The 27142-nt window shown below is 36.4% G+C and overlaps 6 protein-coding genes across 15 annotated transcripts; 2 read left to right on the top strand and 4 right to left on the bottom strand.

The window, feature by feature from the left end:
* Positions 1-7: 7 nt before the first annotated feature.
* LOC116432085 (uncharacterized) lies at positions 8-2213 on the bottom strand. The gene is made up of 4 exons (XM_031988439.2): positions 1700-2213; positions 1370-1574; positions 953-1148; positions 8-883 (listed from the first exon to the last, which is right to left on the bottom strand). The coding sequence occupies exons 1-4, from the start codon at positions 1788-1790 to the stop codon at positions 575-577; spliced, it is 801 nt and encodes a 266-aa protein (XP_031844299.1). The 5' UTR covers positions 1791-2213; the 3' UTR covers positions 8-574.
* On the top strand, positions 2209-13826 carry LOC116432083 (GTPase Era, mitochondrial). Of its 4 annotated transcripts, XR_004236056.2 has the most exons (5): positions 2210-2860; positions 3092-3526; positions 3610-3790; positions 8475-8603; positions 8926-9037. XR_004236056.2 is itself a non-coding variant. In XM_031988437.2 (4 exons), exons 1-4 carry the CDS (start codon positions 2546-2548, stop codon positions 13356-13358), a joined length of 1095 nt encoding a protein of 364 aa, XP_031844297.2. In that variant the 5' UTR covers positions 2209-2545; the 3' UTR covers positions 13359-13826. The 4 variants fall into 4 exon arrangements, 3 of the variants coding, with proteins under 3 accessions (XP_031844297.2, XP_031844296.2, XP_031844298.2); XM_031988437.2 differs by lacking the exons at positions 8475-8603; positions 8926-9037 and adding an exon at positions 13195-13826 and having other exon boundaries at positions 2209-2860; XM_031988438.2 differs by lacking the exons at positions 8475-8603; positions 8926-9037 and adding an exon at positions 9059-9354 and having other exon boundaries at positions 2211-2860.
* Positions 4040-5840, bottom strand: LOC116432086 (sulfotransferase 1E1). Its single transcript, XM_031988440.2, has 6 exons — positions 5633-5840; positions 5174-5273; positions 4879-5074; positions 4669-4795; positions 4475-4569; positions 4040-4399 (listed from the first exon to the last, which is right to left on the bottom strand). Exons 1-6 carry the CDS (start codon positions 5838-5840, stop codon positions 4085-4087), a joined length of 1041 nt encoding a protein of 346 aa, XP_031844300.1. The 3' UTR covers positions 4040-4084.
* LOC116432081 (uncharacterized) lies at positions 5703-22139 on the top strand. 6 transcript variants are annotated; one of them, XM_031988432.2, is made up of 6 exons: positions 5703-6543; positions 6622-7268; positions 19759-20171; positions 20243-20912; positions 20996-21205; positions 21273-22139. In XM_031988432.2, exons 2-6 carry the CDS (start codon positions 7264-7266, stop codon positions 21505-21507), a joined length of 1533 nt encoding a protein of 510 aa, XP_031844292.1. In that variant the 5' UTR covers positions 5703-6543; positions 6622-7263; the 3' UTR covers positions 21508-22139. The 6 variants fall into 6 exon arrangements, with proteins under 6 accessions (XP_031844292.1, XP_031844293.1, XP_031844291.1 ...); XM_031988433.2 differs by having other exon boundaries at positions 6619-7268; XM_031988431.2 differs by lacking the exons at positions 5703-6543; positions 6622-7268 and adding an exon at positions 18704-19315 and having other exon boundaries at positions 19762-20171.
* Positions 6790-18241, bottom strand: LOC116432080 (uncharacterized). The gene is made up of 7 exons (XM_031988426.2): positions 18091-18241; positions 11410-11529; positions 9442-10773; positions 8906-9190; positions 8487-8717; positions 8212-8393; positions 6790-8123 (listed from the first exon to the last, which is right to left on the bottom strand). Exons 1-7 carry the CDS (start codon positions 18223-18225, stop codon positions 7664-7666), a joined length of 2745 nt encoding a protein of 914 aa, XP_031844286.1. The 5' UTR covers positions 18226-18241; the 3' UTR covers positions 6790-7663.
* On the bottom strand, positions 21978-27142 carry LOC116432079 (DNA excision repair protein ERCC-6). Of its 2 annotated transcripts, XM_076372125.1 has the most exons (16): positions 26636-27140; positions 26324-26559; positions 25809-26260; positions 25663-25728; positions 25463-25592; positions 25236-25388; positions 25020-25147; positions 24793-24947; positions 24385-24699; positions 24107-24301; positions 23885-24034; positions 23694-23804; positions 23406-23609; positions 22460-23339; positions 22151-22380; positions 21978-22092 (listed from the first exon to the last, which is right to left on the bottom strand). In XM_076372125.1, the coding sequence occupies exons 1-15, from the start codon at positions 26726-26728 to the stop codon at positions 22202-22204; spliced, it is 3447 nt and encodes a 1148-aa protein (XP_076228240.1). In that variant the 5' UTR covers positions 26729-27140; the 3' UTR covers positions 21978-22092; positions 22151-22201. The 2 variants fall into 2 exon arrangements, with proteins under 2 accessions (XP_076228240.1, XP_031844285.1); XM_031988425.2 differs by lacking the exon at positions 21978-22092 and having other exon boundaries at positions 22200-22380; positions 22464-23339; positions 26636-27142.

Here is a 27142-nt window from a genome sequence, read left to right as displayed (position 1 = left end):
GCGAAATAATACTTTTCTCCTTCGTACGAACAATCGTATTAGTTTAATATAATTTACAATTACATACTTTGTTTCTTTTTGTGCAAAAGGAGTTCTTACACTTAAAAGAATGTAAAAAAAAAAAGACATTGCTCTTTGTGAATATTCTAATCTCTACCTGCTTTTTTCTCCCTTTTAATTAAATAAATTACAAGTAAACCGTCGAACGTACAAAAAGTAAAGTATATATGTTCTTCGGCTAATTATAATTTGGCTCAGACATTGTATAATGCCCATAATAATGTCTTCTATGCTTCGCAAGAGTCATAGATACTATCAAGAATGATGTCGATGTTACATCACTACTTGTATCACAGACGTAAAGTTTGCCTATCCTAGGAAATTTGTTGATGCTTTTACCTATTTTTATTTCTTCCTCTTTAATTAAGTAAATTAAAAGCTCGATAGTGGAACATTCATGTTCAATAATGTACCACCAATGGTTTATAGTACGAACGTTTCATCTTTAAAAAATTTAATACATGAAAAAATATTCCTATATATTATGACTTAGTATCGACTTAGTAATATTAATTTATCGCATGACTTTATCATAAGATGGAGGTGGAGCTTCCTCTGACGAATTAGGCGGTGGAATTAAAATAGCAATATGATAAGGTGGTGGTGGATTCTGCCTCACTGCAGAAATGGGTCTAATGGTTTCATTAGGCATTGTACTTGTAGTGGTTACAGAAGCGATGTGCTCCTCCGTAATGTGTTCTTCCTGAATATGATGTTCCTGATGGCTGTTGCGTGGATTTCGGCGACACAGAATAGAATACAAACACGCAAGCAATATTAATGTCAACAAGCCCCAAAATACAAATATTTCTATACCTTGCCCCTGTTCAAAAAGTATCGGTATCGTTAATAACGAAATCACGTCGAAGGATATTTCTACGCTTCAACTTACTTTGTCGCTAAAGTAAAATTTTGCGGCAGCGACAAGGCCTGTTGCGATTACGAACGTTATCCAAACGCCGCATCTCAGTCTGACGCTCGCTAGTTCTGCATCGTTAACATCTGAGAAAACCAAGAGGCCCCTGTTTGTGCCATTCGAAGTAGCATTCGACATTATTAACTGATTATTCCCAGCTGTTGTTACATTACTGTAAACGTATAAAGTACACCTTAATCTTACGATTGCCAGTTTCACTGTACGGCTATATTATAGGTTATAAATATTCACATGCTTGTATATAAAAGTTATAATCAAGGGCGAATCATTTATAAGTACTTTCTCCTGATAGACATGTATAAGTGAGTCACCCTGTATATAAGAAGAACATGTTCCTCAGAATCCTCTTAGTAGACCTTTGTCTTTAATTACTTGGAGATGTTGTTCAGCTGTGCACGTTGAGCGGATCCGACAGGGATACTACTTTGATTTTCATTATTAGGTCTTATCATTGTCTGTATCACTCTGCAGTTATTTACATTGCTAGGACCGGCCACATTTCCTGCAGCGTTCAAATTTTGGAACCGATGAAGTGGAGTCACCATTTGTCTTAAATCTGCATTGTATCTGCATTGATCTACAAAATTATTACTCACAGACAGTGCTATGTTAAGGGTACATATTTATAGACACCCGAAGCCTAACTGTACAAAGACTTAGCGGCCTAAGTGAATGAAATTTCAAATTTTCAAATTATCTTACTGAAGTGAGTCTTTGGCAGAGGTGTGGCGGGGTATCGGCGGCCAGTAAAACCGTAGTACCTGCCCGCCGGTTTATTAATCCAGAAATGCATGCTCCGTTTTACCCTTCTCCAATATCCATCGTTATTTACCGTACTCTCAGAATCAGAACTTTGATCGACTCAAGGTTCCTTTGATCACTTGCATAAATACTTTCACAGCGATTCCGCGGTTGGTCTTAGCTCAAGTTCCATTGCCCGTACATTTAAAATCAATGCACCGCATCGACGCAATTTTTACATTCATCGTACAAGGGGGCAGATACTCGAAGCAATTCGTGATACACCTTCAGTACTGTTAGCAAAAAGCCTTAAAGATGTATCAAATTTTAGAGGCGAATTCGAGGTGTACGCCGTATCAAAAACCTGCATTCAAACACACGTCAATACGGAGTACAGGGGTTCTGCTTGAATTTTCTGCTATTGTCAATTTAAAACCAGGTATACCAACACTTACGAAATTTATGTTCACACTACTGCACCATCTCCTTAGGGTAACGCTACATCCCCCCACTTCACTAATTCAAGAAGTAGTAAGAGCGTTCGATGGCACTTTCAATAATGTTTACAAAAAAAAGAAAATCATAATAAAATACATTATTTTATGACACCATTATTTTCAAGTACTCCTCAGTCAACAGTTCATGTCAATAATCAAGGAGTGTTAAGTAACAGAGATTTTCTTACACATCATTACTATTTTAACATAACCTATAGGATAATTTGTAATTTATAAAACTGAATCTTATTGTAAAACCGAGGAATGTATTGACAGTTCTGTTGAGACTGTTTATCATACCCTACAAACAATGTTAATTCAGATTGGAAGGTTCCGATTTGGAACGCAATTATTTAAACAATGTTTGTTTTACTCTACTGCGAAATTTGATGAATTCCATGCAGAAAAATGCATAGTACAACCTGATGATAATCTACCATCACGTGCAGAAGAATGTATAGTACAACCTGATGATAATCTACCATCACGTGCAGAAGAATGTATAGTACAACCTGATGATAATCTACCATCACATGCAGAAGGTACAAAATTCTTAAAGGTTGCTATCTTAGGATTACCAAATACTGGAAAGAGTACCCTAATAAATGCCCTCGTACAGAGACCGGTAAATATTTTTTCTCTATCTTTCTATTCATCCATAATAATATTTTGTTTACAAAATATACAAATAGTGTCTCAAATTTAATCAATGGTATAGTTAATACGTTGAGGACCTAATTCTACAAAAAGAAACAATTGTTATATATTAAATATTATATTCAAATTTGGGACATCAATTTAATTGTTCTTTTTATTAATAATGTTTATATTAAGCAAATGTTCTGATGTTGAACAGATATGTCCAACATCTTCGAAAGCTCATACTACAACTTACAAGGCAAATGCAATATATTCAGAAGGAGATACACAGATTGTTTTTATGGATACTCCTGGATTCGCATCAAAAAATGAGATGATAAAGTTTGAATTAAGTAAAGCATTTAAGAAGGATCCAGTCACATCAATAATTGATGCAGATATCATTGGAGTATTGCAAGATGCAACAAATGTGTATACTAGACATACAATGACTAGGTATATGGTTAACGATTTAAATAAGAGGAAAGAGAATACACCTGTAATATTAATTTTCAATAAAGTTGATAAACTCACAAATAAGAAAATATTGTTGGAATTAGTAACACAGTTACAAAAGAATAAATATATTCCAAAGTTTGATGATATTTTTATGATATCCGCCCTCACTGGAGATGGTGTAGATGATTTAAGGGTAACAAGCAACTCGAATAATAATAATAATATGACATTAATTCAGCAAGTATTGTCATCTGTATAATTATATATGTATTTCAGAATTATCTGCTTGATAGTGCCAAAAAGAACAAATGGCAATATGAACAGAATTTGTACACGGACCAGTCACCTGAAAGTATAGTGAAGCAAACAGTAAGAGCAAAATTGTTGGATTTGCTTCCAACTGATATGCCATATGTAACAGAGGTAGATGTTCAGCATTATGATGTCAGCAAAGACGGTACTGTCACTTGCGTAGTATTATTAAAATGTCCCAGAAAACATATAAAAAATACTTTAGTAAAAAACCGTGGAGAAAAGTTAAGACTAATTGCAGTTGTCATAGAAAGAGAATTACGGCATGCTTTTAAAACTAATGTTTTTGTACGTTTAATTGCACTAACATTTTCTAAGGAACAAAATTGTTATTTATAAAATAAATTTAAGTTCATGTTATACTGTAATTAAAAAAATATTTATAGTAGTTCCTTTTATACACAGATTTAGAAATTAATAATTCCATTTTTGTAAAATATCACTGGCAGTTATTGTTAGTATTACAATTAAAATAGGGAAAGATGAAGTCAGTCCCTTTAAGATTCTCTTCTATCCACTTATCGGCTTTGGCATCAAGACTCGGAGTGAACATGTCCCTCCAACCACCGCTTTGCCCGTTTCTGACAAATGCTCCCGCTGTTATAATATTGCACTGTTTCAGCTCAGATGAGTTGACCATTGGATTGTTTTTGAAATTCTCGATATTTAAATAATCTGCTACCTGTCTTAATTGTTCCTCTGTATAGGTCTTTCCAAGAAATTTGGCAACTTTTTTAGTAGCTTTCAGAAAATCCTAAAGATGAAACAGAGAAATAAGGATTTACTGAAAGACCAACTTAAATGCAATTAAAACATTAATTTGACTAACATGCTGCATTTCTTCATAAAACATAAACAACAGATTTGGATGATCTTTAAGGGACCATGCTTCTTTCAAGTGTTCCCAATAAGGGCTCCAGGGTGCTGAAAATATTAAATATAGAGCACATATAATTGTATTCCACAGAAGTTCCATTGTTTTACACTTATCGCTAAATTACTTCTAACTTTTACAAAACTTACTAAGATTATTTTGAAAATAATCCCAAAACATTGCAAAGTCACCCTTGTATCCTTGAGTCTTAATTGCCTTATTCAAATGGTACCAACTAACTGCTACATCTTTTGGATTTCGAGCAACGTATACTATCTTTGAAGAAGAAAGTCGAATATTATTAAACAAGGGATGGCTAAACAATAGTAGTCATCCTTATAAGATGCATACTCGATTACCTTACAACCGCTGTCTAGAATTTCAGGTAGCAAACTGAATGGAAAATGTGATTTAATGAATCTAGGTGATGCTATTTTCGACAAGACCTCGTACCCTGGTTCAGCAATTTGTTTGCATAAATTTTCTTTCTCCTTATCGCCTTCGTTCATCTTCAAAAATTCACGCGTTACTTCCGGATGATTATACATGCTAAACCTACACATTCAATGTCATTTTATTCTGCTCATCATTAATGGGACCACCAAGTGCTGTAACATTGAATTCATCAAATTAAACGTTAAAACGTATACTAACTCAAGAAACGGAAATCGTTCTGCAAGCAGTTCCTTCCTAGCTCTCTCAAAATCTAAATTATTAGACAAAAGCCAAACCAACTCCTGAGTCCATGTTGTGCCTAAAAAAAAATTCTCATAATTTCACAAAACCAAATGGCATTCAATGTATCAATTGGTGATAATTATTACTAAAAAAACTGATAAATTAGCGAATGTGTCAATAAGAGAAAACTTAACATTAGAACTACCAAGGATTTAATACGACTGATATGTAGTCCCTATAAAAATTCTAACAATAGATTATTTTCAGTTTTTTCAGACATTCATTAGAGTATTCAAGTCAAAGCTATTCATCTCCAAGATCATGTCGCATATTCAATGCTTTTAAGATATCAATAATTGTGAAAACAATCGGAACCAGTCATTTTGACTGGTACGTAGTTCTAGTGTTAATGAAGCTAACGAAGACCTCACTCACCAGACCTCGGATAAGATATGACCCAAGTGTCATCGGGTCGCGCTTTAAAATTATAAAATCCTTCGCCCTGTTCTGTGTATCTGTACGGGAAGAACCATTTTTTGTCGCCCACGAGCACCCAGCCAGTTCTTTCACCGTTGAACACTTGCAACATCTCTTTGGTCTTCTCTTCGTCCAGAAATTCATACTTTGGCGGTGCCACAGACATCTTCAACGACACGTTTAATTACAAAAGCTCCACTGATAATACTATAATGCACTCTTCCAATCTCCGTTTAATCGAGCCAACTTATTCCGCAGTTTATTGCCGACAGACACGTTCGTTTCATTTGTTCATGCTTTGTGCGCTTTATCGTTTACACTTTTTCATTCTTATTTCACCGCCATCGCGGTATACGCTGTATACCGATGAGGAGGAAGCAAAGTGTAACGGTCAACTGGCCGAAGTAATGATACGCAGTTGTATATTCAGGTCAATAGGAACTTTCACCTGTCTCCGAGCTGACTCCGGGAAAGTATGGCTAAGGAAATTCGACTGATTTCATTTTATTGTACGAAACCTGTTGCATAAACTTGTCCTCAAACAGACTGAACTGCTCGTGCAGCTTTTCCTCGGTATTTAAGGGATTTAGTTTGAGAAAGTGGGAGAAGAGAGTGGCGAAAGTCTTCAGTGATATGCAGGTTTTGGAGGGGCTGTTACTCTAGGCCCATCGTTTTGGGTCCTATACTTGTTATCTTGATCTTCTATCACTGTAGTCTGAGTTTTAGGAGAGATGTTTTTATTGGATGTATGGCAGGTGGTCTGCAAAAGGAGAGTCTGATAAATTAAGCATTGGTCATGTCTAATTGATATATAGTTTGATGATAGAGGAAAAGGAACATGACTTTGGAATGACTTTGAAGGGACTCTGGTGAGTCATAGCTACTAATACCAAATAGCTGTCCACATTTTCCTTCACTTTTTCATAGAGTTGTTTATTTTTCAGCAGATTGACTCTGAAATTGAAATATAAATATACAAGTCAGTGCTGAGGATAAAGATATTGGGATATCTGTGTACGTACTGTTTGAATAGATAACGGTCAGGAGATATCTTTGTTGATTTATTGGAACGGTTTTCTATGATTAAATATTTGAATAGTAATAACCGAATGGAATATTCGAAAAAGTTCTTTATTCTTCCTTTCAAACATTTCGTTTGAGTTCAATGGCAAGTACTCGCTTACGCGATTACATTTCACATAGTAAAAAATTAAATAGCTTAAAAAATCTGTAAACCTGTTGGGACAGAGACTATCCTATGTTCTCGATATCGGAGACAGTATCCTCACGCAGATTGAAGAAGTAAAATAAAATGCATTTTTAAAGTTAGATCGAACACGTCTCGAGTTTCAACTGCTTCGTGTAGGAACGTCTCGTTACGTAATCGGTTTCTATAGAAATATCAGTCTTATTCCGTCACTTATAATTGAAATAAGCGTAAGAGCACCTCGTTCAATCTTCACGAAACTCGTAGTGCTAACTAGAGATTAAAATGGCGCTTTCTTTGGTCGTGGATTTGAAGTTTCCAAGAAGAACGAGCTCGATGATTCTTCGAACGAAAATCGACGTGCACGAATAACGCGATCGCAATGGAGTAAGTATAAAAGCGAGCTAATCGTCGAACGGTTTCCACCTTCGTGCAAATCGATTTTCTGATAATGGGCTACTTAAGGCTAATCGAATATGGAAAAATACAACGTGCTTCCGTTACAAAAATATCGATCGAGTTTTAGACCTTAAACGCTAATGAGTATCCTAGCCTATGAAAGCACAGAAATGATTGTCCGAGTACATCGTGTGCATGAGAAAAAAGAGAACAAACGTAAGGCTATCCAAACGGTAGGTTTCGAAGTCATCAAAACTTAAGTACCCGTAAATAGAAACTTAAGTACCCTTTGTATTATTGGTTTGTACTTTTGGGCACCTTCATAATAAAATACGTAATTGCTATAATATACTTTCAGAGTCTATTGCGTCCGTTGAAAGTAATTAAAAACTTTCCGGTCCCAGCACGTTCTCGAGGACCATTAGATTGTCGTTCTTCGAAACTACTTTATCGTTGACGTCGGTAATTTCAATGACACTGATCTCGTGGGGTTCCGTTATCTCTCCCATCTCTTTGAACACGTCGTCGCGTGTCCATGTCTTATCCGACGATTTGATACAAGAGATATTCAATCCCAACTTCATCGCAGTCTTTTCTTTATCGTCTACAGTCTTTATTGATGATTGCTCGGCCTGCTTCTCGGCGAAAGACTCGAAGTTCAACGAGTCCCTGCTAGCCACGTCGTCACTTAACTCTGTTAGTTTACTCACTGACGAAGTCCTTTCTTTCTTAACTAAAAGATCCTTTAGCTCTGGATTCTCGAGGAACGGTTTACACCGTTTGGTATGGATCTTCATGTTGTCGTGCCGATTGAAGGCTTTGTTGCATCCAGGACAATGAAATCTATGAGAAATGTTATTAAAATAATCAAATTGAGGGATGCAATGACAGTCGCCTTTGTCACAGTTTTTATTAATTAAATTGGACGTACCTAATTTTACTATGCACCGCCATATGAGCTGCCAAGTGAGACTGTTGTCCAAATGCCTTCTCACAGACGCCGCACTTGTACTTTCTAATACCCTCATGTTTTAACAGATGTTCCTTTAATATCTGGCTGCTCTTATACACGTTTGGGCAAAGGGTACACTTATATTTTGCGGCAGAATGAACCTGTAATGTGAATGTTCGTTTTATATAAAACGTATTGACAAACAATGAAGCCTAAATGTTGTTGCATTGATGGTTCAATAGAATACAGCTTACATTCTGATGATTGTGCAAGGCTTTCTTCGACTTGACTCGCTTGCCACATATATTGCATACGTAATCCTGAGTATGAAGATTTTTGTGATGGGTTTCCAGTGCCTCTGCATTAGACAGGTAGGCAGAACACAACTTACACATGACAACTTTATCTTTGTTATGAATAATCATGTGAGCACGTAATTTGCCTCTTGAATAGAACTCTTTACCACACGTTTTGCAGCTGATATCCTACAAAATTTGATTAAAAGATGAATAGGACACATTACAGAATATGAATATTAACCCTTTGCACTCTAAAGTTTTAAAATACCAACTATTCAATTTTATATGCTGTATCAAATCAAGTGGTGACTGAGAGTCACCTCTCAAGTGCAAAGGGTTAACTGATAAATACACTATAGTTTTATATATGTTACCTTCACTGGCTTATGTGTAGCGCTGTGATAACTTAACACCTGTCGGCTCGAGCTCGCGAAATCACAAAGCTTACATTTAAATGGACGGGCACCTGTGTGAGTATTCATATGCTCTTCTAATAAAACGGCAGTGACATACTTTTTCTCGCACAGATTACAAGCGAACGGTTTGATCTTCAAATGGCTCTTCCTAATATGGCAACGAACATTGCTAACAGTTACCGTAGCAAAATCACAGGCTTTACATTGGTACGGCTTCATTTGCAAATGGCCCCAGACGTGCACCTGTAAAAACAATTATCATCGTTAACACTAAGTTTATGGAACACGTGAAATTGACACATATTGGATTTTAGAAATATTATTTTGTAAATGTTGAAATGTACCCCAATTACCTACTATCAAATCTCCAGTTTCCACAATCTAAATAAACGAGCATCAATTCTTTTAAGAATAATAGAATCAAGTGTACAATAAATGCTTAACCTAGTGTTAAGACTCCTCTTTCAATAATCACAATCACAGCCACAAATTACCTGACACTTGTCCATCCGAAGATAGAGACTGCCACAGATATTACAGCGCATGTTCTTCTTATCAACCACCGTTATATTCTTCTGTACCTCCTCTGAATTCACAATCGACATATCAATAGTATAATAAGTCTCAATCGTCTCCTTCTGTTCGTCGCTTATCAAATCCGAGATTTTACCAAACGAACGGTCCCTGCTCTTGTTGCCATCAAAATTACCACTCTTACCGAGTCGCTTAGACACCGGAAATTCGCATTCCGTATCGCTCTTCACATCATTCAAATCCGACTTAATGACTACCTCAAGGTTTTTCCTACTCTCCTCTGAATCAACAACCTCAGTCTGTGAGGATCTTATAACAGTTCCACGAGTTTCAGCAGGCGTTCCCGGTTGCTTATCATCAGTATCATCAGAATTCACAGTATCATCCTCTAAATGACTCAAACTCGTGTCCTGTTCGATTTCCTGATCCCGATCCAGCATCAGATCTCGTCCCCGTGCGAGTATCTCATTCGGAATCCAAACCAGCTGATTCGCTTTTCCAGATTCCTGGGACGCTTCGCTCTCTACTTTCTCCTGCTTCACGATCACCGATATCGCTTTGCCCTTTACAATCTTCTCCTCTTTCCCTTCCGGTGGCTTATCCGTTTTCTCAGGGCTTCTGTCAATCCCCTTCACGTCCTCCATGTCGGTTACATTATTTACATTAGTTTTGGCATGTCTACTGGAATACGCTAGCTTATTTTCTGTCGGCTCGAGTTGCGACTTGGACAGAGTTTTGCCGTTAGTCAAGTTGGACCGATTGTCCGTGCAGATCGCGCGCAGGCATTGCCTCTTGCGCTGCCTGCCGTCGCCTCTCGTCTCGTGCGAGTCTTTCTGCTGCTCTCTTTTCACGTTCAGCAGCAGCCCGGCTTCTCTTAGCTTCTCCAGTTTGCTCTTCCTACCCCTTTTGCGCCCCCTTCGCTTCACCAGCTGCACGTTGCTGTCCTTTATTGAAATGATGTAGTTATTCAAAGTTTCTGAACTGGCGCGATTCAGTTGGTTCGACACATCCTTTTCAGTCATCGGTTTACCGGGCTTCGCGTTGTTCGTCTCCTTATTCTTCGATCTTTGCTCCTGGACGCTCGCATCGCCTGACTTCTGCTTCTTACTGTCTAAAGCGTTCTCCTGTAGAACCGCGCGTCCCGAGGGACTCTCGCTCGTGGAATCCTTAGCGTATTTCGGGCTATCAGGCGGCAGTGCTTTCGTTTTTCGTTTCGCCTCGATCGGCAAAGCATTCTCTTTGTTCGACTCCGCATCGTTTTCGCTGTCGAATCCCTTCTCCGAGTTTTTCTTCTGTTAAATATAAAAACATGTTTTAAACGCTAATCACCGTACGTCATTCATTGCGTTAAGTGAAATTTGGTTCTCCAACCGAAGAATATCGTTCGTTTTTTATTGAAATTTTTTGTTGACTTATTTCATTCTGCACACAAGGTGGTGAATAAAATTAAGTAATCAGTTAACTTGAACTTTGATACGCTCAGGCGTGAAAGTTTAACGTCATTGTAACGTGAAATTTATAAAATATATTCGTTTGATGAAATTATTGAAAATATTGAATACATTGTTAATTCGTATTCATATGTGGATATTTATTAATTTTGTACTGCATAGATTTTCTTCTAATCGTGAACAGAAATTCGGCTTATAGAGGGTTAATTGAACATAGTCTAGAGAATTTCACGACGCGAAGTATTTTATAGAAACTTAATTAAAAAGATAAAATATTCATAAACAACTCGACTCATTATTGACTCGGTGTTATGAAAAAAAAGAATTATAAACATTAGAGAATGTTACAACTGAGCGGTAGTTAGCGACAGGAAATTTCGTGGTCGTCCCGAATGCGTTAATGCCGCGACATACTACTGCAAGTGAATGCAGACGTGGCGGAGATTTTGGTCAGACAAACGTATCGTTATAGCTTACTGCCTCCTCGGTGAGTTTCATTTGGGTGAGCTGACAACGGTCGTAGAAGTCGCAGAGGAACTCCAACGCGCCCATGCATCGCAGGCAAACGACTTGCGGCAATCCATCGTTCTCTTCTATCTGGAAAAGAGAAATAAACGTTTCGGTGTCCGGGGCGCTGACATACCTAACGAAAACGCGACGCTGGCGAGAAATTCGATTAACAGATTAAAAAGTGCATAGTCTTATCTTCAGTTTAACGCTAGGTTGATTTGGATTTTAGAAATATTATTTTGTGAATGTTCACGCCAATTTTGATTGAATCACACTGACATGTACCCCAATTAGCTACTATCGAATCTCCAGTTTCCACAATCTAAATAATCATCAATTCTTTTAGGAATAGAATGAAGTGTATAAATGCCCGTAAACCTAGTGTTACTGCAATTGATTATCTTCTATAAATTAAGAGACAGAACTATTTTACTTCGATGTTTTATGTGCTGATGCATTATACAAGGATTAATATTGAATTGAAAATTTTGTAAGTTCGCTGCGTCGAATCAGGTGGCTTAAGGCGCCCCTCGAGTGCAAAGGGTTAGCATTAGCATTCGTCTCAGCATTGGCAAATATGATTTCTATATAGTATTACTGTAATACTCCTGAAACTATAGTAATCCACTCGAGAAGAGTTTCATTCTCATCTTCGAGGGCCAACATTTCCACCGTGTCGATAGAAGAATTTAGAAATGAAGAATTCAGACATGTAACCCAATTACCTATCAAATCTCCAGTTTCCACAATCTAAATAATCATCAATTCTTTTAGGAATAGAATGAAGTGTATAAATGCCCGTAAACCTAGTGTTAAAAATCCCATGGAGGAATTTCGTATAATTTGTAATAATAATAATAATAGTAATATATTATTGTATTATTATTGTTTACGTTGAACGAGCACGCGACACCGAAGAAAAAATAGAAATGAAAGCGAATGATCCCAAAAATATTGTACCTTTATTGAGAAGAGTCGTGAAATCGTTAAACAAATTCTTCTTTATTGTCGAGAAATTATTATACGCTTTTTATTACGTTTTTCTGATTTTCCTTGTTGTTGTTGTTGTTGTTTGTTTGTTTGTTTGTTTACTGGGCGTTACCCTAAATCAGTGACATATTAACAACTATATTTATACGTAAGAGAGTGTAACGCTATTGACAAGTACATTATCTCCTAGATGGAAAAATAGTTTCGGATTAACAAACGCCTCGTAGAAAATAGGAGTTATTGCTTACATCGCTACTTGAGGAAAATGTATATAATAATATTAGATGTAATATCATTCGCGTGATATTAATTAACGTAGTTCTCACAGTGAACGTTCCATTTTTCTTTTCTAGTGGTCGTAGAAAAATTCTTTGCGCTCGGATCTCGATTAGTTTGTAGAAAAAGATATGTGTCTCGCGTTTATACTCCTGGCTCGACTGCAAGTTCACCGTGATTCTGAGAATTTATTCTTATCATGGAAAACGAGAAACACGAGAACCGAGGTGAACTTGCAATTCCGAGCAGCAGCAGCGTGCGCGTGGATGACGGCTCGAGATAAATGCTGCACGAACAGTTCTCTCGTCGCTCCTTTAATACATCTCGTTAATATCAAAACGTTGCCGACGAATAACGGACCAATTGTCCATGCGAAACATGCAACGGTTACATTAAGGCTTGAACTCGACGGTTCCTTAAGGCCGAGAGAAAATCTACTTTCAAAAAGGTAACCGACTGAAATTCACATTTTCCTTCTTTCCTTAGGAAGAACAATGCATACGAAGAATTCTTATCGACGGTATTATCCCCGTGTCAACGTCTACGCAACGCTAGAACAAAATATATCGAGTCCCTCAAGGCACTTACATACAGTTCTCATCTTTCCCTCCTCTCCGCAGATCACATACAAGAAGTTTTTCATAGCATGATCGATGATGGACGCTATTTTCACATTGAAATCTCCGTTACTTTTCATACAGGGTCCAGTGAACACTGTTGAACCCATTACGCTTTCCATTAAGGACATTTTTTCAGAATATTTCACTTGGAGACGTATCCCATGGTTCGAACAATCATTCTCACTGGATCCTCATGCATGCGTAGACTGACTAGCTTGAGAAGAACACTGCAACCGTAGACTGTGTACGTCTCAGGGCTATCAATGCTCCTTCGCTGCAGGGTCCTTCTCAAACTTGACAAACAGTTATGCGCATACAATAGTCTTATATGTAAAATATAATCGAAAATAGAGTAAAATACATCTTGCACACGTATCGTGTAAAAGTTTTCCAGTTCTTTTAAAAACAGCTGTGTAAAAATAGATAGAAAATATGTTTTTTTTTTCTTTTCTTTTCGTTTTATACCCCCTGTTAGTCGAGGTACTTGACTTTGGAAGCCCTATTCGTGCCGTATTCACAATTTTTCAAGAGTCAAGCTATCTTAGGGAGCTAACTGTGCGGTGAACGTACAAAAATTTTCTCGTCAGTGTCGTATTGCACCCAATTATATTCTTTGGCTTCCCTTATCGTCGGTGGATTCGATTGGTATTTCTGCGAAGTTTCTCTCCGTACGATTCAGCATGCGAAATTGTCTTTTGAAAAGAATTCGACAGGAAGAATGTGATACATCGCGTCGCTTCGTCATAGGAATTTATCGACTCGTCGTCCATTCGTCTGCCTCTTCATTGCAATTTTCGTGGAATTTAATTGGTGGCGTTTACGTGCGATAATCTTATGGCGTAGTATATGTAAATGGAAAGAATACTTAAAAAGATCTCAGTACTTTCTTAAATGCACACTTACTACATTATATACAAAAAAAAAGAAAAAAAGAAAAAAGAAAATAAAGAACGAAAACTAATGCACCAAAAAGTATAATATGAATGACAAGAGTGAAAGTGACTTGACTGATTACTGTTGTCATAATTGCGGTACGGTAATTATATACTTAAAAATAACATTCTCATTGAAAATGAAAGTTGAAATGAACCCTTGCGTACTCTAGGCCTAATGAGAATCCAAAATATCACTGTTTCTCATGATCGAAGAGGAATCTGGTCTTCAGTTTATCTTAAGATCAGTTCCTTTCGCAAGTATAACTTTTTGCAGTGAGAGACAACAGTATTTACACACAGTCAACGAGTCTAGAAACATTTTCAATTGTCAAATGTGTTTAACATGGAGTTTAATTCATTAAGTGTCGATTAGGATGCAGATGAGAGGATATTATGCGATAGCAAGTTTGTAAGAGAGTGAAATTTCGAAGAAGAAATAGCTTCTTACTGCTCAAATACTTCTGTCCGTCACTGTACACGAAGAACGCTTTATCAAGTAATGTTGTAGACTCTAAACGTTCTCTCTGCTCGTAGCTCTTAACTCGTCGGCGAATTAAGTTACCTTTACAAAAATATCGGAGCTACGCCGGAGCCGTTACTTTTCGTTGGACACGTTGGAAGTCACGTCCGAGCCAGCATTCTGCTGTTTAATAATACCAGTCTTTTTGTCCTCGAAATGTCTTTTTCTGTGTACCTTCATATTGTCGCGTCTGTTGAACTTCCGTCCGCACTCCGGACAGGCGTGCTTCTTCTCGCCGTGCACGTGTCGGTGGGCGGCCAAGTGACTAGCCTGGGCGAACCTCGCGCCGCACTTTTGGCAGATGTGTTTCCTCAGACCCTCGTGCTTCAGCAGATGCTCGTTCAGGAATGCTTTAGACGCGTATCTGTTGTTGCAAATGTTGCACACAAAAGGCTTCGGATTAGTATGCTGCAGCACGTGAGCCTTGTACTTGGACGCGACCTTAAACGTCTTGCTGCACACCTCGCAGGTGTACGTGGTCGCGTGACGTGTCTTGATGTGTTCGTTCAGAACCGAGAGGCTCGAGTAGAGATTGTAGCAGAACCGACACCTGAAGTTCCGACGATTCTTCAGATGGACGCTGGCGATGTGACTCAACAGTCTCGTGCGGTACGGGAACACTTTGCCGCAATACTCGCAGGCCAGGTTCTGCGGCGGCAGATGCGACTTCATGTGAATCTGCAGCGACACTTTGTGATGGTAGCTCTGGCCGCAGTCCGTGCAGGAGTACGGTCTGACGCCTTTGTGCACGTTGTCGTGCTCCATCAAGTAGAATTTCGACTTGAACCTCTTCGGACACTTCGGACACTGTATCGGTCTCGGGTTGGTGTGCGAGCACCGTATGTGCTTCATCACGTCGGATTTACATACGAATTTGGCGTTACATAGAATACAAGTGTACTGCTTGATACCGAGATGCGTCTTCACGTGAACCATACATTTGTCCTTTCGCTCGTAGAATTTGCAACACAGCTTACACGAATAGCCATTCTGATTATCCGTGACAATGTGCTCGACGTTGTCGTCCACGCGGATCTCCTCTCCGTCGATCTTGAACAGTTCCTCCGGGTTCTGAGAAGCCTGCCATTTTTGTTCGAATTCAGCCGAGTCTTTCGACTTCGTTGAATTGTTCTTTAGGCTGCTGTTGATAATAGTGTTTATTATGCTATTTACTTCTACGCAACTTTGATTCTGCAGAAGACCGACGATAGATTCATCCACTAAACACGAACCTTGGTCCGGGAACACTCTGGCTCGAACAGTGGCCACGTCGTCGCTTTCCTTTTTACATAATTCTACCGTGAAACTGATGTCTTCCATGTCATTGCTCTGGTTTCTGGATTCCTTTGCGGAAACTTCGATGTTCGGTGAATTCGATACGATGGTGAGAAGCTTGTTCAACGCTGACGTTGGGATTTGTATGGTGTTGGGATCCTGTTTTCCACTGGACTCACTGGAATTACTGCGTGGACTAACGCTTATCTCCGCGACGGTATTGTCATGACTTCTAAGCCTATTTGCGATTGGCGTGTCGGTTGTTATTTCATTTGTGGAAGCTGTTTCTGTGTTTTGTCTCCTTCTGAGCCATCTCGTGGAAGTTGTTTCAGAATTCTGAACGGTTTGTACATTGTCTGTGTTATCCTCCGTTGTGCTTTGAGCATTGTTCTGATCTTTCGCAGCATCGTTATTACTATTCACTTGGTGTTGACTTCGTAAATTTCTCTGAGTCTTTGTGGTCGTTTTTGAAACACGTTGTGCTACTTCTTTAACAGTTTCCTTGGCTGGAGGATTAAGATTTTTGTCGATGTCATTGTTGTTATTGTTTGTTGATGTGCTTGGAGTTGTTTCTTCAGTCTTTACTTCGGCCTAGAGATAAATTAAAATACTAGATAGAAATGGGTACCAGAAATTACTGACTTTAATTGTATCGAGAAAAGAACAAGTTTAATCTGGTATTCTTGGTACATATGTTTCACTGAGAACGCATATTCGGTAGATTATATCATTGAATTTAAGAAGAATAACAATTTCTTTATATTACACATTCACTTGAAGATTCTGTCAACCAATATACCAGATGACTTTTTCTTTTTCATTTAATTTAAATTTCAATAGAAATAATACAAAAAAATGAGCTGCATGCTCTGGTGGCATCATAAATGAGCGGTAGAGCTGTGCATTAAATGGAATACGAACTTACAATCTCTGTTAAGGGTGGTAGATTGTATCGATCGCGTAACACTTGTTGGGTGCGAAGACACTCCTCTTGGAAGTCGCAAACGAATTCGAGCTTGCCCAGACACTGAACACAGATCGCCTTGGGCAGAGGATCCCTCTCATCTATCTGTGATTCAAACAAAATACCTAAATACTAAATGTATACGATTTTAATTCCTTAATGGAGAATCCAATTCTGTACTATCTTCAACTGACTTTACAAAATGTCTTAATTCTTATTTACAGTCACATGTAAGAACCAATAATTTAGAATCTCTTGTGTACCCTACCGCTCTGTACATATACCACTGACGAAAATTGTCGACTATGATCTGGTACCCATTTTAACATTGCATAGTGCCAAACTTATTATTTAACGCTACAATGAAATGTCACTTAAAAAACTTATTACGAAAGATGTTTTGCTAAAATATCAATAGCACAATATAACATTAGTCAAGTCTTTCCAATATATAACATTAAAATCTATACACATAATTCTGTTTATAGTAAAAGACTTCTACTTTGCTTGTGATACATAGTTATCATATGACATGCAATTTCGAGTGTATCATTAACTTTACCGATGTATAGTTCTCTTACAATGTTCACCTTTATCCAGAAGCATTGTTAATCTTTACGACAATCGAAAACTGAATGAAACATTGGTGGAACTTGACTATACATGTTCATGAACTTATCGTACATATAAAAATATAAAGCACAAGAATGGAAAAAACAACTTCAACGAAAGAAACTGGTCCCTGCTTAATTCGTATTACAGTTGAATTAATATATAAAAATATATGCATCTCTAGATCTACAATCAAGTTAAAATACAATGAAAAATATTCCTCTCGTCCTCCCTTGTTCAAACTAAATATACATAATGCACAAACGAATTACCATTAATCAAAATACAAAAAAGGAAACATAAAGGAAAATTCATAGCGGAAAGTTCGCGGTAACAAAGGAAAGAGAAGATTTTTTCTTCGCATACTCTTCTCCCCCGGCCATTTTTCTAACCCCCTCCTTAATAATGCACCTTGGGCCTGAAGACCCCATGACACACCTCTTGTGTTCTACTCACCAGAATGTTGATTTGAGAGTGAATCTTCAAGCCTAGTAGCCTTTTAACGCCGTCTTCACTGAACACATCGATGTATATCCTCTCGTATTGACCGCAAAGTCGACAAATCTGCGCTTCTCCCTCCCCCAGCTCCATTTTTGTTTACGTTGAAGGCTGCCTGAATACGCTTTCGACTACTTGGATCCACACCGAAAAATTTCGCCCGTGCGACTGGTGCTGGCCCGTACTATCTGCTCGATCCCCGAGCACCAGCTACCCGACCCGGCAATACCACGTTCCTCGGGCTCCGCTTTTTCCCGGTGAAAGAAACATAAAGGATAAACAAAAGACAAAATTCTAACGTTAGCGTTACTACTTGCTTGTTAGCCTGGCACGGGGATGCAGCCGCGTTCGGGTCAGACCAGCACACATTCACTCTCCCCCCTCTCCTTTCGACATCCTCCATCGCAGTATGAATTTCGACCAATCGCCGCCGCTCTTTTTCGCGTTACGCGCTCGCCGCGTTCGCCATTGGCTACGCCGTCCGCGCTTCTACTTGACCATTATACACACACTGCGCTATAGATTGACAATATCAAAGAGAGAATTTGGACCTGTTAGAAACAATCATTTTCATTTCGTTCTTTCCTCGACAGTTCACGCAATAAACAATCAGTAAATTCGTTCGGTCACGATGACCGGCACTGATCTGTTCGCAATTGTACAAACTATTTTAATTGTAGGACTCGCGTAATTAATGCTCAACGGTATTTCATTAATTAAGTAATTACGAAATTTTTCTGCAATTTCTTTTTTTCATTAGTTTGTACAATGTATAACAGTATGGCGTTTATTCTGTTTTTCGAATTTTGGATTATTTAGAAATCATAAATGAATCGACGCGAGTATGTAGGTATCGATAAAATGAAGTAATAATACAGTTTTACGAACACGGTTTTGAAAAATTGATGGAATCAAAATACAGTTATGCAGATACCAGTGATTGTATCGTTTAATTGCAATACTTATTGATTGAAGAAATAAATGTAACGTGTCGTATCGTAGTTGGACGACTTTTACACGGAACTCTGGGTTCCCTGAACTTCGGTATTGCGTTTGAACTTGGCAGCTTGGGTTATACACGTAGCGATTAATTGTCAACATCTGTGCTATATTGATGTTGACAAAATGTGATTACTTTCTCGCTTGTAAATAGTTTCGTCAGAATGAATGAACATTGTGAAAAGTATGTGAGCATTTAATTTATATTACTGTTAATCAAAATGTTACTTTGTACGTGACCTTCTACGTTTTCAACAAACACATTTATTTCTCATCGAGCACATTTTTTTTTTAACTGCTTGATTTGCAACGGAAAACTTGTAAATCTTTTTTTATGAAAATATTTTTATGGATACATGTTGACACATTGAGACATCTCGAGAGAATAAATGTGTGAACGATGAGTGCGTTAAACGATTCGGTAATAATTTGCGACGCATCACCAAACTCGAGTCGAAAGAAAACTTCCCCCAAAAAAAAGAAACAAAAAAAGATTCCGAAAAGGACATTTTACGAAGGTCCTTTAAAACATATCCAGTTAAGGTATTAAATAGCTTTAAGAATGTTTACATAGCATGGTTTTTGTATTATGTAATTATCATACATTATGTTTCTTTATGATTATAGCAGTAAAAGATACAAACAACTACAAGTGCAACAAAATCTAAATGATCGGAAGAAAGAAATCGACAATAATGAAAATAATTTTTTTTCCTCTGAGATTGCTGGTCTGACTCAAGATAACATAATTATATTGAGCGACAATGAATGTGAATCTACTAGTGCGGACAACGAAAATGTTCGCAAACATAAAGGAGACGTTCAAAAGAGGTTTCTGGATGAGGTAGAAAAGACAATAATGTCTTACAAAAATATAAATGCTTCATTAAAACGTAAAAGACCTGGTGTTATGACACGTTCAAAGAAAAGAAAACTGTTGAACTCTGGTGTATTATTAGATAATAATTCATCTTGTCTTCTTATATCAGACACAGAAGATTCTGACGTGATAACAGTTGAAGTAGATGGTGAAAATAGAGGTAAAACTAGTACTATGTTTAATATATGACTACCTTGGATTTACATCTTACTGTAGTTTGTGTTTCTTTAGCACCATTGGATTCTGTAAATCAAAGTTCAGACGATATTGTTGTAGTATGGTCATCTGCGAGTACAACTTTGCCTGATGTTCAGACAAAGGAAAACATAGCAGTGAATACTCAGATGAAGGAACACAAAGTAGTAAATGCTCAGACAAAGGAAAACAAAGGAGTAATTGAAGGTAGAGAAAGGGAAACATTAATAAATTCCGAAAGTGATCAAGGTGAAATTGTAAGCCAAAAAGAGCAAGGAACAGAAACTCCAAATCAAGAAAAAGATAATAGACTCTTCATGATAGATCGTACTCCAGATGCAAAGAATCTTCAGTGTTTGTTGTTGTCCAGGAAGGAAAGATCTAAAATCTCAAAAGACAATTTTGAAGAGGACATACCAAACAATGATTCTCAATTGCTTTTCAACAAACCAGGATTAACATTGCCTACTGCTCAAAATATAAGTGGAAGAATAATTATGAAAAAACGAAGATCGCTCTTTAATACATTATCAAGATTAGAAGATAAAGCATCTGATGTAGATAGAAGAACACCTCTGCCCAGTACGTCAATTGAAAACAGTGCAAGTAATATTGATGTACCACCAACCAATGTGAATGAAAGTATAGATACTCCACGTACTCAGTTAAGAGAAATTATTGTTGATGGAAATAATGTAGCTATGGCGTAAGATAATCTAAGTTCTTCAGTTTTTATAAATATTTATAATTTCTATCCATGAATAATATTTTTATCCTTCCATGTTTCAGGCATTCAAAAAGTAAACAGTTTTCAGAAGAAGGTATACAAATAGTGATTGATTACTTCAGACAAAGAGGACACACAGTGAAGGTGTTTGTACCTCAATATAGAAGATCGCTGAATAACCCGAGACTCGAAAAATGGTATGCAGAAGGTATTGTGATTTTCACACCTAGTCGTTATATTGCTGGAAGATGGATAACTTCTTACGATGATAGGTAGGCTGCATATTTTTCATTGTACATGTTTCAAATTTATTCAAATGTATTGTTCCGATATTTTTAGATTTATATTACAATATGCGACAATGTGTAAAGGCATTGTCATTTCAATGGATCAATACAGAGATTTATACGCTGAAAGACTAGACTGGCGTGATACAATTCTCAACCGTTTGTTGGCTCCAACTTTTGTCGGAAATATTGTCATGTTCCCTGATGATCCTTTAGGTAGGAAGGGTCCTACGCTTGACGAATTTTTAAGATATAAAGTATATGACTTTAATGTAAATAGTAAGTAACAGTACAAGCAAGTACAATTTTATACAGGTAAAGTTCCTATAAATTCCTATTGTAAAAAAGTCCAGTGTGAAAGACATACTTTTGCTATGTAAGTGTATAAATATATATTTACGTATAATGTTTATTGTTTACATATATAATATATAAAACCTTTTGACGAAAGGTGTTTAAACAAAATTTTCTGGAAGGAACTTGCCTTCATAATTATCATTCTATTAAACATAAAAATTAAATAATGAGTTGTATACCAAAGGAATATAGTTATTTGATATTATTGGAATAATTTAAATAACTGAAAATGGTAATAATTATTTTCACTATTAGAGTAATCATTGTTTTTATATTTATTTCTCTATAAATCAGTAAGTGTTTGAGATATTTCCATTATCTCACTAATATTTAGTTTAGAAAGAAACTTTCATAAATAAAAAATTACTTCAAACACGATTACAAAATGAAAATATAATGTCTTTGTTTTCGAAAAATATCTTCAAATTAAATATAACATGTTCATCTGAATTATTGTGATATATCAAATGTTTGTAGATCAAAATGTTCTTTTCTTATTATATTATTTGTACCAACTGGAAAATTAAAGATTATAAAATAAAAGAATTCAACATTTAACAAACTATAACTTACATTGAATTTAAATACCAAGTACGATGTAATAACACGTTACATAAAAAGAAATCAGTCGTCTGTTTTAGATGAAGAATCCCATGTAGGTCTCCAACACCATTTCCGAGATTTACGTATGCTTTCCATACTTTCTTGAGCTGTTTCTCGGGCTAACCGTTGCATTGGGTTATTATCTGGATTACATCCTGAGTTCGATAATACTGTTTCATGTTGGAAAGCAGAAGTAACATCTGTAACAAATATTCCATGCAACTTACTATTGTTTAAAATCAGTTACATGCGCGGAAAATACAATAAGAAAATATTTACTTGCTTTGGCAAATAGTTTCTTCAGCACGTACTGATCATCTTCGGACGGTGTAACTTCATCTTTCTCGGACCGTCCAAGACGACGGCCAATTAAATGTGAAACACGTTCTCCCTCAAATATGGCAGAAACTTCACTACCTTCTGTTGAAGAATTCTTCTTTTTCCTCTTATGCTTATGATGTGATTTATGTGATTTTAATCTGATGTCTTCATTATTATTCAAAGAAGTCGCTTTACTTGTTTTACATGAATTTTCTGAGGCCTCCGTTATATTTAAATCATTACAGGATGAACTTCCTACATCATTCCTAGATTCTACCTCTGTTCCAGTATCAACGTCTAAACAATTCGTTTTACTTTCAACTTCACTATTATCATTGACTGTCTTTTCTGGTGAATTGTCTTCGTCATTCTCTAAGCTTCGTTTTTTCTTTACATTGGATTCTGCATTCATTTGAATCCGAGATGTTTCTTCATTTTGTTCGTGAGGTGAACTTTTATTCTTCTCTTCTGTTATGGTACAACGATCGGTACCTTTCAAATCATCCTGTTCACTATTATCATTTTGCATGCAATTACTCTCTGAGGCAGTAGTACTCTGTATTGTAGATGCAGGAGTAAGAGTTTGTTTGCTTATGTTTTTACTAAGCGTGACTGCTAATTTCCGCATTTTCTCAATCTTACTTGTCGAAAATTTAGCAACCGTTGGCGTCAGTTTAGAGTCTCGGAATAAGAGATCGGATTCGCTTGAATGTCCGTCGATGGATTCATTCAAATTAAAGAGTTCAACTAAGTCAGACGTTTTGAACAATCTTCGTTGACGAGGGTCTTCCAGAACTTTATTAGAGAGAAGCAGTTTGAATATTTGCCTATGGTATATCTGGAAAGGAGAAGATTATTGTATAGGAACTAACAAGTTTATGAAAACAATTGTTTAAAAACTCACCTTCTCTTCTATAGTACCAGCTGTAATAAGCCTATAAACGGTGACCCTTTTATTTTGACCTATTCTCCAAGCACGTTCTCTGGCTTGAGCATCAGTTGCTGGGTTCCAGTCTGGATCATAAATAATTACTCGATTCGCTCCTGTTAAATTCACTCCTAACCCTCCAACACGAGTAGTTAATAGAAATGCGAAGTATGAAGAGTCCTAGAATGAAAACACTTATAACTCTGATAGAACATGCAAATCACATCTTCAGTGATTTCTGACGCACTTCATTAACATACATACATTATTAAATAAACGAATTATCTCTTGTCGCTGTGACATGGGTGTAGTTCCATCCATCCTCAAATATTTATAATCTTCACTTTGCACTAGAGACTCTAATATATGCATCATCTATAAATGCAATTGTCATTAATCGGTATCAATATACTGATGTTTTAGAATAATACTTTTAATTATTTTCAAATACATACTTGTCTCCCTTGAGTAAACAACAGTACCCTATGGGCCTGCTTCTTCCAAATTTTAAGAAGAGAACGAACTACCGTCATCTTTCCAGAACGTTTCCAACAGCCAAACTTTTCCAATGATTCCTCCGATACATCAATGTCCTCATCAGATTCCTGAATATGCGTTTATTCGATTAAAATGCACTGATATATGAAATACTGTATACTGTCATATTGGAATCTTACGATTGGATTTGAAAACAGAAACAAGTCGGGATGGTTACATATTTTCCTAAGCGCCGACAGTGCTATCAGCAATCGTGCTCTATATCTACCACCCTCCATGTGGGTTTTTTCATGTAAAACAAAGGAGACATCTTCTGAGCTTAAGTATTTCTTGTATAATTTCTTCTGTTCATCTGTTAGACTGCAGAATAACACCTTGAATGTGATATTAGATTTAAAAAATGTTAAGTATTGGATTGTAATGACATAATTTATGTATTGTATGATTTATCCAGTACCTGCTCATTTTTTTCTGGTAAAGTAACATGATGTTGAACATCGTTTTTCGTTCTTCTAAGCATGTATGGTGTAATAGCATCTTTAAGCATTGTGGCAACTTGAAGTGCGGTAGCCTCTTGTAGAGGACTAGCATTCGCGTATCCTCCTCGTGTTATGGGAGTAACACAGTGCTCTAGAAATGCTGGTAAGGTGCCTAATTTACCTGGCAAAATGAAGTCAAAAAGGGACCATAATTCCTTTAACGAGTTCTGCATTGGACTGCCAGTTAGTAACAGTCTGTGCGGAGTGGAGAATTCTTTTACTGCTTTACTGACCTGCAAATAATTTAATTTACAATTCCAATGTTCCACTTAAAAGTAGAATACTATTACAATTGAAATTTGTCTGATGAATTGAGGGCAAATTACTTTCGCTTGGGGATTCCTTATTTTATGTCCTTCATCAAGAATCACATAGTGCCATTGATTGGCTACGAGTAAGTCCTTATGGTTGAGTACTCCGGAATAGGAAGTAATTAAAATACCACCAGAACCCAGGGAATGTATCAAGTACTCTAGATTGCCTGTAAAAATATTCATTACTTGTTATACAAAAGGAATAAAGTTTTATTTTAAGATACACAGCTGTAACGAACCATTATATGTTCCAGATTGGTGTAGGACAACCACTCTTAGAATGGGCCACCATTCGTGGAAATGTTTTACCCATTGTTCCATTAATGTAGCTGGACAAACAATTATACTTGGTCCTAATCCTCTGAACCTATTAAAAAGAGTGTACTGCACATTAAAATATATGCTATTAGCAAATGATATATTACACGATCTAGTTGTTAAAAAGTAATCTTCACCTTCCACCATCAGAAAGTAGTTCACTGCAATCCAGTCCTGCAAGAAATGCAATAATTTGTACAGTTTTCCCTAATCCCATTTCATCTCCTAATAGACCTCCCAGATTACGACAGTGCAATTCCCACATCCACTGTACAGATACCTTTTGATACCTGAAAACAATTCAAAAAGTTAAATCATATGGAAAACTCAAGACTGATTGTTTAATTTTAATTTTGTTTCATACTTGTATAGTTTTTTCCATATAGACTGAGGAATTTTAAATAAATTGTCTATTTTATGCAATGGTTCAGATGTTGGATGTCCACTTTCTTCCAGTCTTTGCCTGTATATTTGTTCATCTCCATCATCCAAAACTAGAACACAAAGCTTTATTGTAATAAATGTTTATCATGCATGTAAAATATAATGGTATAATTTGTGTACCTCTTTTCTTGTGAACAGGTTTTACAGAAATTTTTTTCTTCTTCTGAGATGGTCTTGACTCATCTTCTACAAATTAAAAAAATATTGCATTTGAAAGTATCATTTATTAAACAATGTTAATCCTTAAGTATAGCCTTAACATTTACCTGAATCAATCTGTTCATCGCTTGGAATGTATTCACTATCAGAATCATTTTCTATATTTGCAGGAACTACATCTGTATTTTCAACTAATTCTTTTGTATTATCCTTTAAAGCATTGCAAGAAATTGTTGTGTTTATGGATTGCTTGTTTTCTATGTTAGAATCATTTACTTCCTTTGTCTTGTTAGTGTAATTACAACTTTGCATTAAGTTTTTGGTTTTCTCATTTTCTGACACTAATTTTCTTTTACTACTTTTTAACTTTGGTTGCTCAACAATTTTATATTCCTTTGGGTTAGTCTTTGATATTTTTGACTTTTTCGGAGATACTTTTTGACATCCATCTTTTGATAGTTTTGACTTTTCTTTTAATTCTTTTCTTTGCCTTGCAAGCTCAGCTTGCTGTTGAATATATTTTTCAAGGTCAAGTAATTGAAAAGATTTACCCGATGACCTGAAATGAAAGTTATTTAAATTCTGTTAAATTATTAAAAATATATTCAACATCTCTATGTACCCTGCAGATTTTGAAGAGTTAGATTGCTTTGAAATTGCTTGAAACGGTGTAATTTCTCCAGTCAGAACCTGTTTCTCTAATTCTACTCGTTGCACATTATTTACATTCCTATTTTTCAGGTCTTCGTCATTTTTTACATCTTCAGATTTTTCAATATGTACATTTGTTTTTATAATATTTTCAATTTCCTCTGACGCTTCGCGAAGAATACTTTCTTCACTTCTGACAGACAAAACCTAAAACCATTTATTGTTAATATAAGACGCATAAGGGTATGTCATTGTTTTAATTAATTATTGACGTAATTCTAACCTTCTCTGAAACATTTCTAATAATGTCATTGTCGTTCGTTGGATCTGTTTTCTCATCATCGGCTTCTTTAACTTCTTGATCATCAGTCTCCATGGTTATGATGATGATATAATAATATTTTTATAATTGTTTACTGTACAGTGGTTGACAAATACTAAACATTACATTTCAACAACATAAATTACTATGTTAATTTTGTTATCAATTTCTTTGATATCGAAAACATCATTAATCATGGAATCATTCCATGCGCTTGCAAAACGTAATTCAATGCAAAACATGTGCGCCTCGTGTTATGTTCGACTTTACCGACATGTCATAAAAATGTCAAACTTCTTTTGTACGATTTCAGTACATTGTTAGATGGTAGCACCAACAAATTCACGGTTCACAATTTCATAAATACGATCAACAAATATTAATAGAATTCTACCATTAACTCGACATCATCTTTATAGCAACCCAAACAAATCAGGAAGCACATAATATACATAATTATTAAACATT

Source organism: Nomia melanderi, chromosome 11 (assembly GCF_051020985.1).
Source record: "Nomia melanderi isolate GNS246 chromosome 11, iyNomMela1, whole genome shotgun sequence".
NCBI classification, from domain to species: Eukaryota; Metazoa; Arthropoda; class Insecta; order Hymenoptera; family Halictidae; genus Nomia; species Nomia melanderi.
The sequence above is the reverse complement of the archived record's forward strand: the minus strand, read 5'-3'. Positions and strand labels throughout refer to the sequence as shown.

What these genes read in the sequence shown, in the direction of transcription:
- LOC116432085 (XM_031988439.2), bottom strand. Translation starts at nt 1,790, where the DNA reads ATGCATTTCTGGATTAATAAACCGGCGGGCAGGTACTACGGTTTTACT. An exon ending in TCTGCCAAAGACTCACTTCA is followed by an intron (nt 1,575 to 1,699) that starts GTAAGATAATTT and finishes ATAATTTTGTAG; the next exon opens with ATCAATGCAGATACAATGCA. An exon ending in CAGCTGAACAACATCTCCAA is followed by an intron (nt 1,149 to 1,369) that starts GTAATTAAAGAC and finishes ATACGTTTACAG; the next exon opens with TAATGTAACAACAGCTGGGA.
- LOC116432083 (XM_031988436.2), top strand. Translation starts at nt 2,546, where the DNA reads ATGTTAATTCAGATTGGAAGGTTCCGATTTGGAACGCAATTATTTAAA. An exon ending in ATGCCCTCGTACAGAGACCG is followed by an intron (nt 2,861 to 3,091) that starts GTAAATATTTTT and finishes GATGTTGAACAG; the next exon opens with ATATGTCCAACATCTTCGAA. An exon ending in ATGGTGTAGATGATTTAAGG is followed by an intron (nt 3,527 to 3,609) that starts GTAACAAGCAAC and finishes TATGTATTTCAG; the next exon opens with AATTATCTGCTTGATAGTGC.
- LOC116432086 (XM_031988440.2), bottom strand. Translation starts at nt 5,840, where the DNA reads ATGTCTGTGGCACCGCCAAAGTATGAATTTCTGGACGAAGAGAAGACC. An exon ending in TTCTAGACAGCGGTTGTAAG is followed by an intron (nt 4,796 to 4,878) that starts GTAATCGAGTAT and finishes TCTTCTTCAAAG; the next exon opens with ATAGTATACGTTGCTCGAAA. An exon ending in TTATTTTCAAAATAATCTTA is followed by an intron (nt 4,570 to 4,668) that starts GTAAGTTTTGTA and finishes TAATATTTTCAG; the next exon opens with CACCCTGGAGCCCTTATTGG.
- LOC116432080 (XM_031988426.2), bottom strand. Translation starts at nt 18,225, where the DNA reads ATGGAGCTGGGGGAGGGAGAAGCGCAGATTTGTCGACTTTGCGGTCAA. An exon ending in ACTCTCAAATCAACATTCTG is followed by an intron (nt 11,530 to 18,090) that starts GTGAGTAGAACA and finishes TCTCTTTTCCAG; the next exon opens with ATAGAAGAGAACGATGGATT. An exon ending in CTACACATAAGCCAGTGAAG is followed by an intron (nt 8,718 to 8,905) that starts GTAACATATATA and finishes CAAATTTTGTAG; the next exon opens with GATATCAGCTGCAAAACGTG.
- LOC116432081 (XM_031988427.2), top strand. Translation starts at nt 19,532, where the DNA reads ATGAGTGCGTTAAACGATTCGGTAATAATTTGCGACGCATCACCAAAC. An exon ending in TTAAAACATATCCAGTTAAG is followed by an intron (nt 19,675 to 19,758) that starts GTATTAAATAGC and finishes TTATGATTATAG; the next exon opens with CAGTAAAAGATACAAACAAC. An exon ending in AGTAGATGGTGAAAATAGAG is followed by an intron (nt 20,172 to 20,242) that starts GTAAAACTAGTA and finishes GTGTTTCTTTAG; the next exon opens with CACCATTGGATTCTGTAAAT.
- LOC116432079 (XM_076372125.1), bottom strand. Translation starts at nt 26,728, where the DNA reads ATGGAGACTGATGATCAAGAAGTTAAAGAAGCCGATGATGAGAAAACA. An exon ending in TTAGAAATGTTTCAGAGAAG is followed by an intron (nt 26,560 to 26,635) that starts GTTAGAATTACG and finishes AAATGGTTTTAG; the next exon opens with GTTTTGTCTGTCAGAAGTGA. An exon ending in TAAGGAATCCCCAAGCGAAA is followed by an intron (nt 24,700 to 24,792) that starts GTAATTTGCCCT and finishes AATTATTTGCAG; the next exon opens with GTCAGTAAAGCAGTAAAAGA.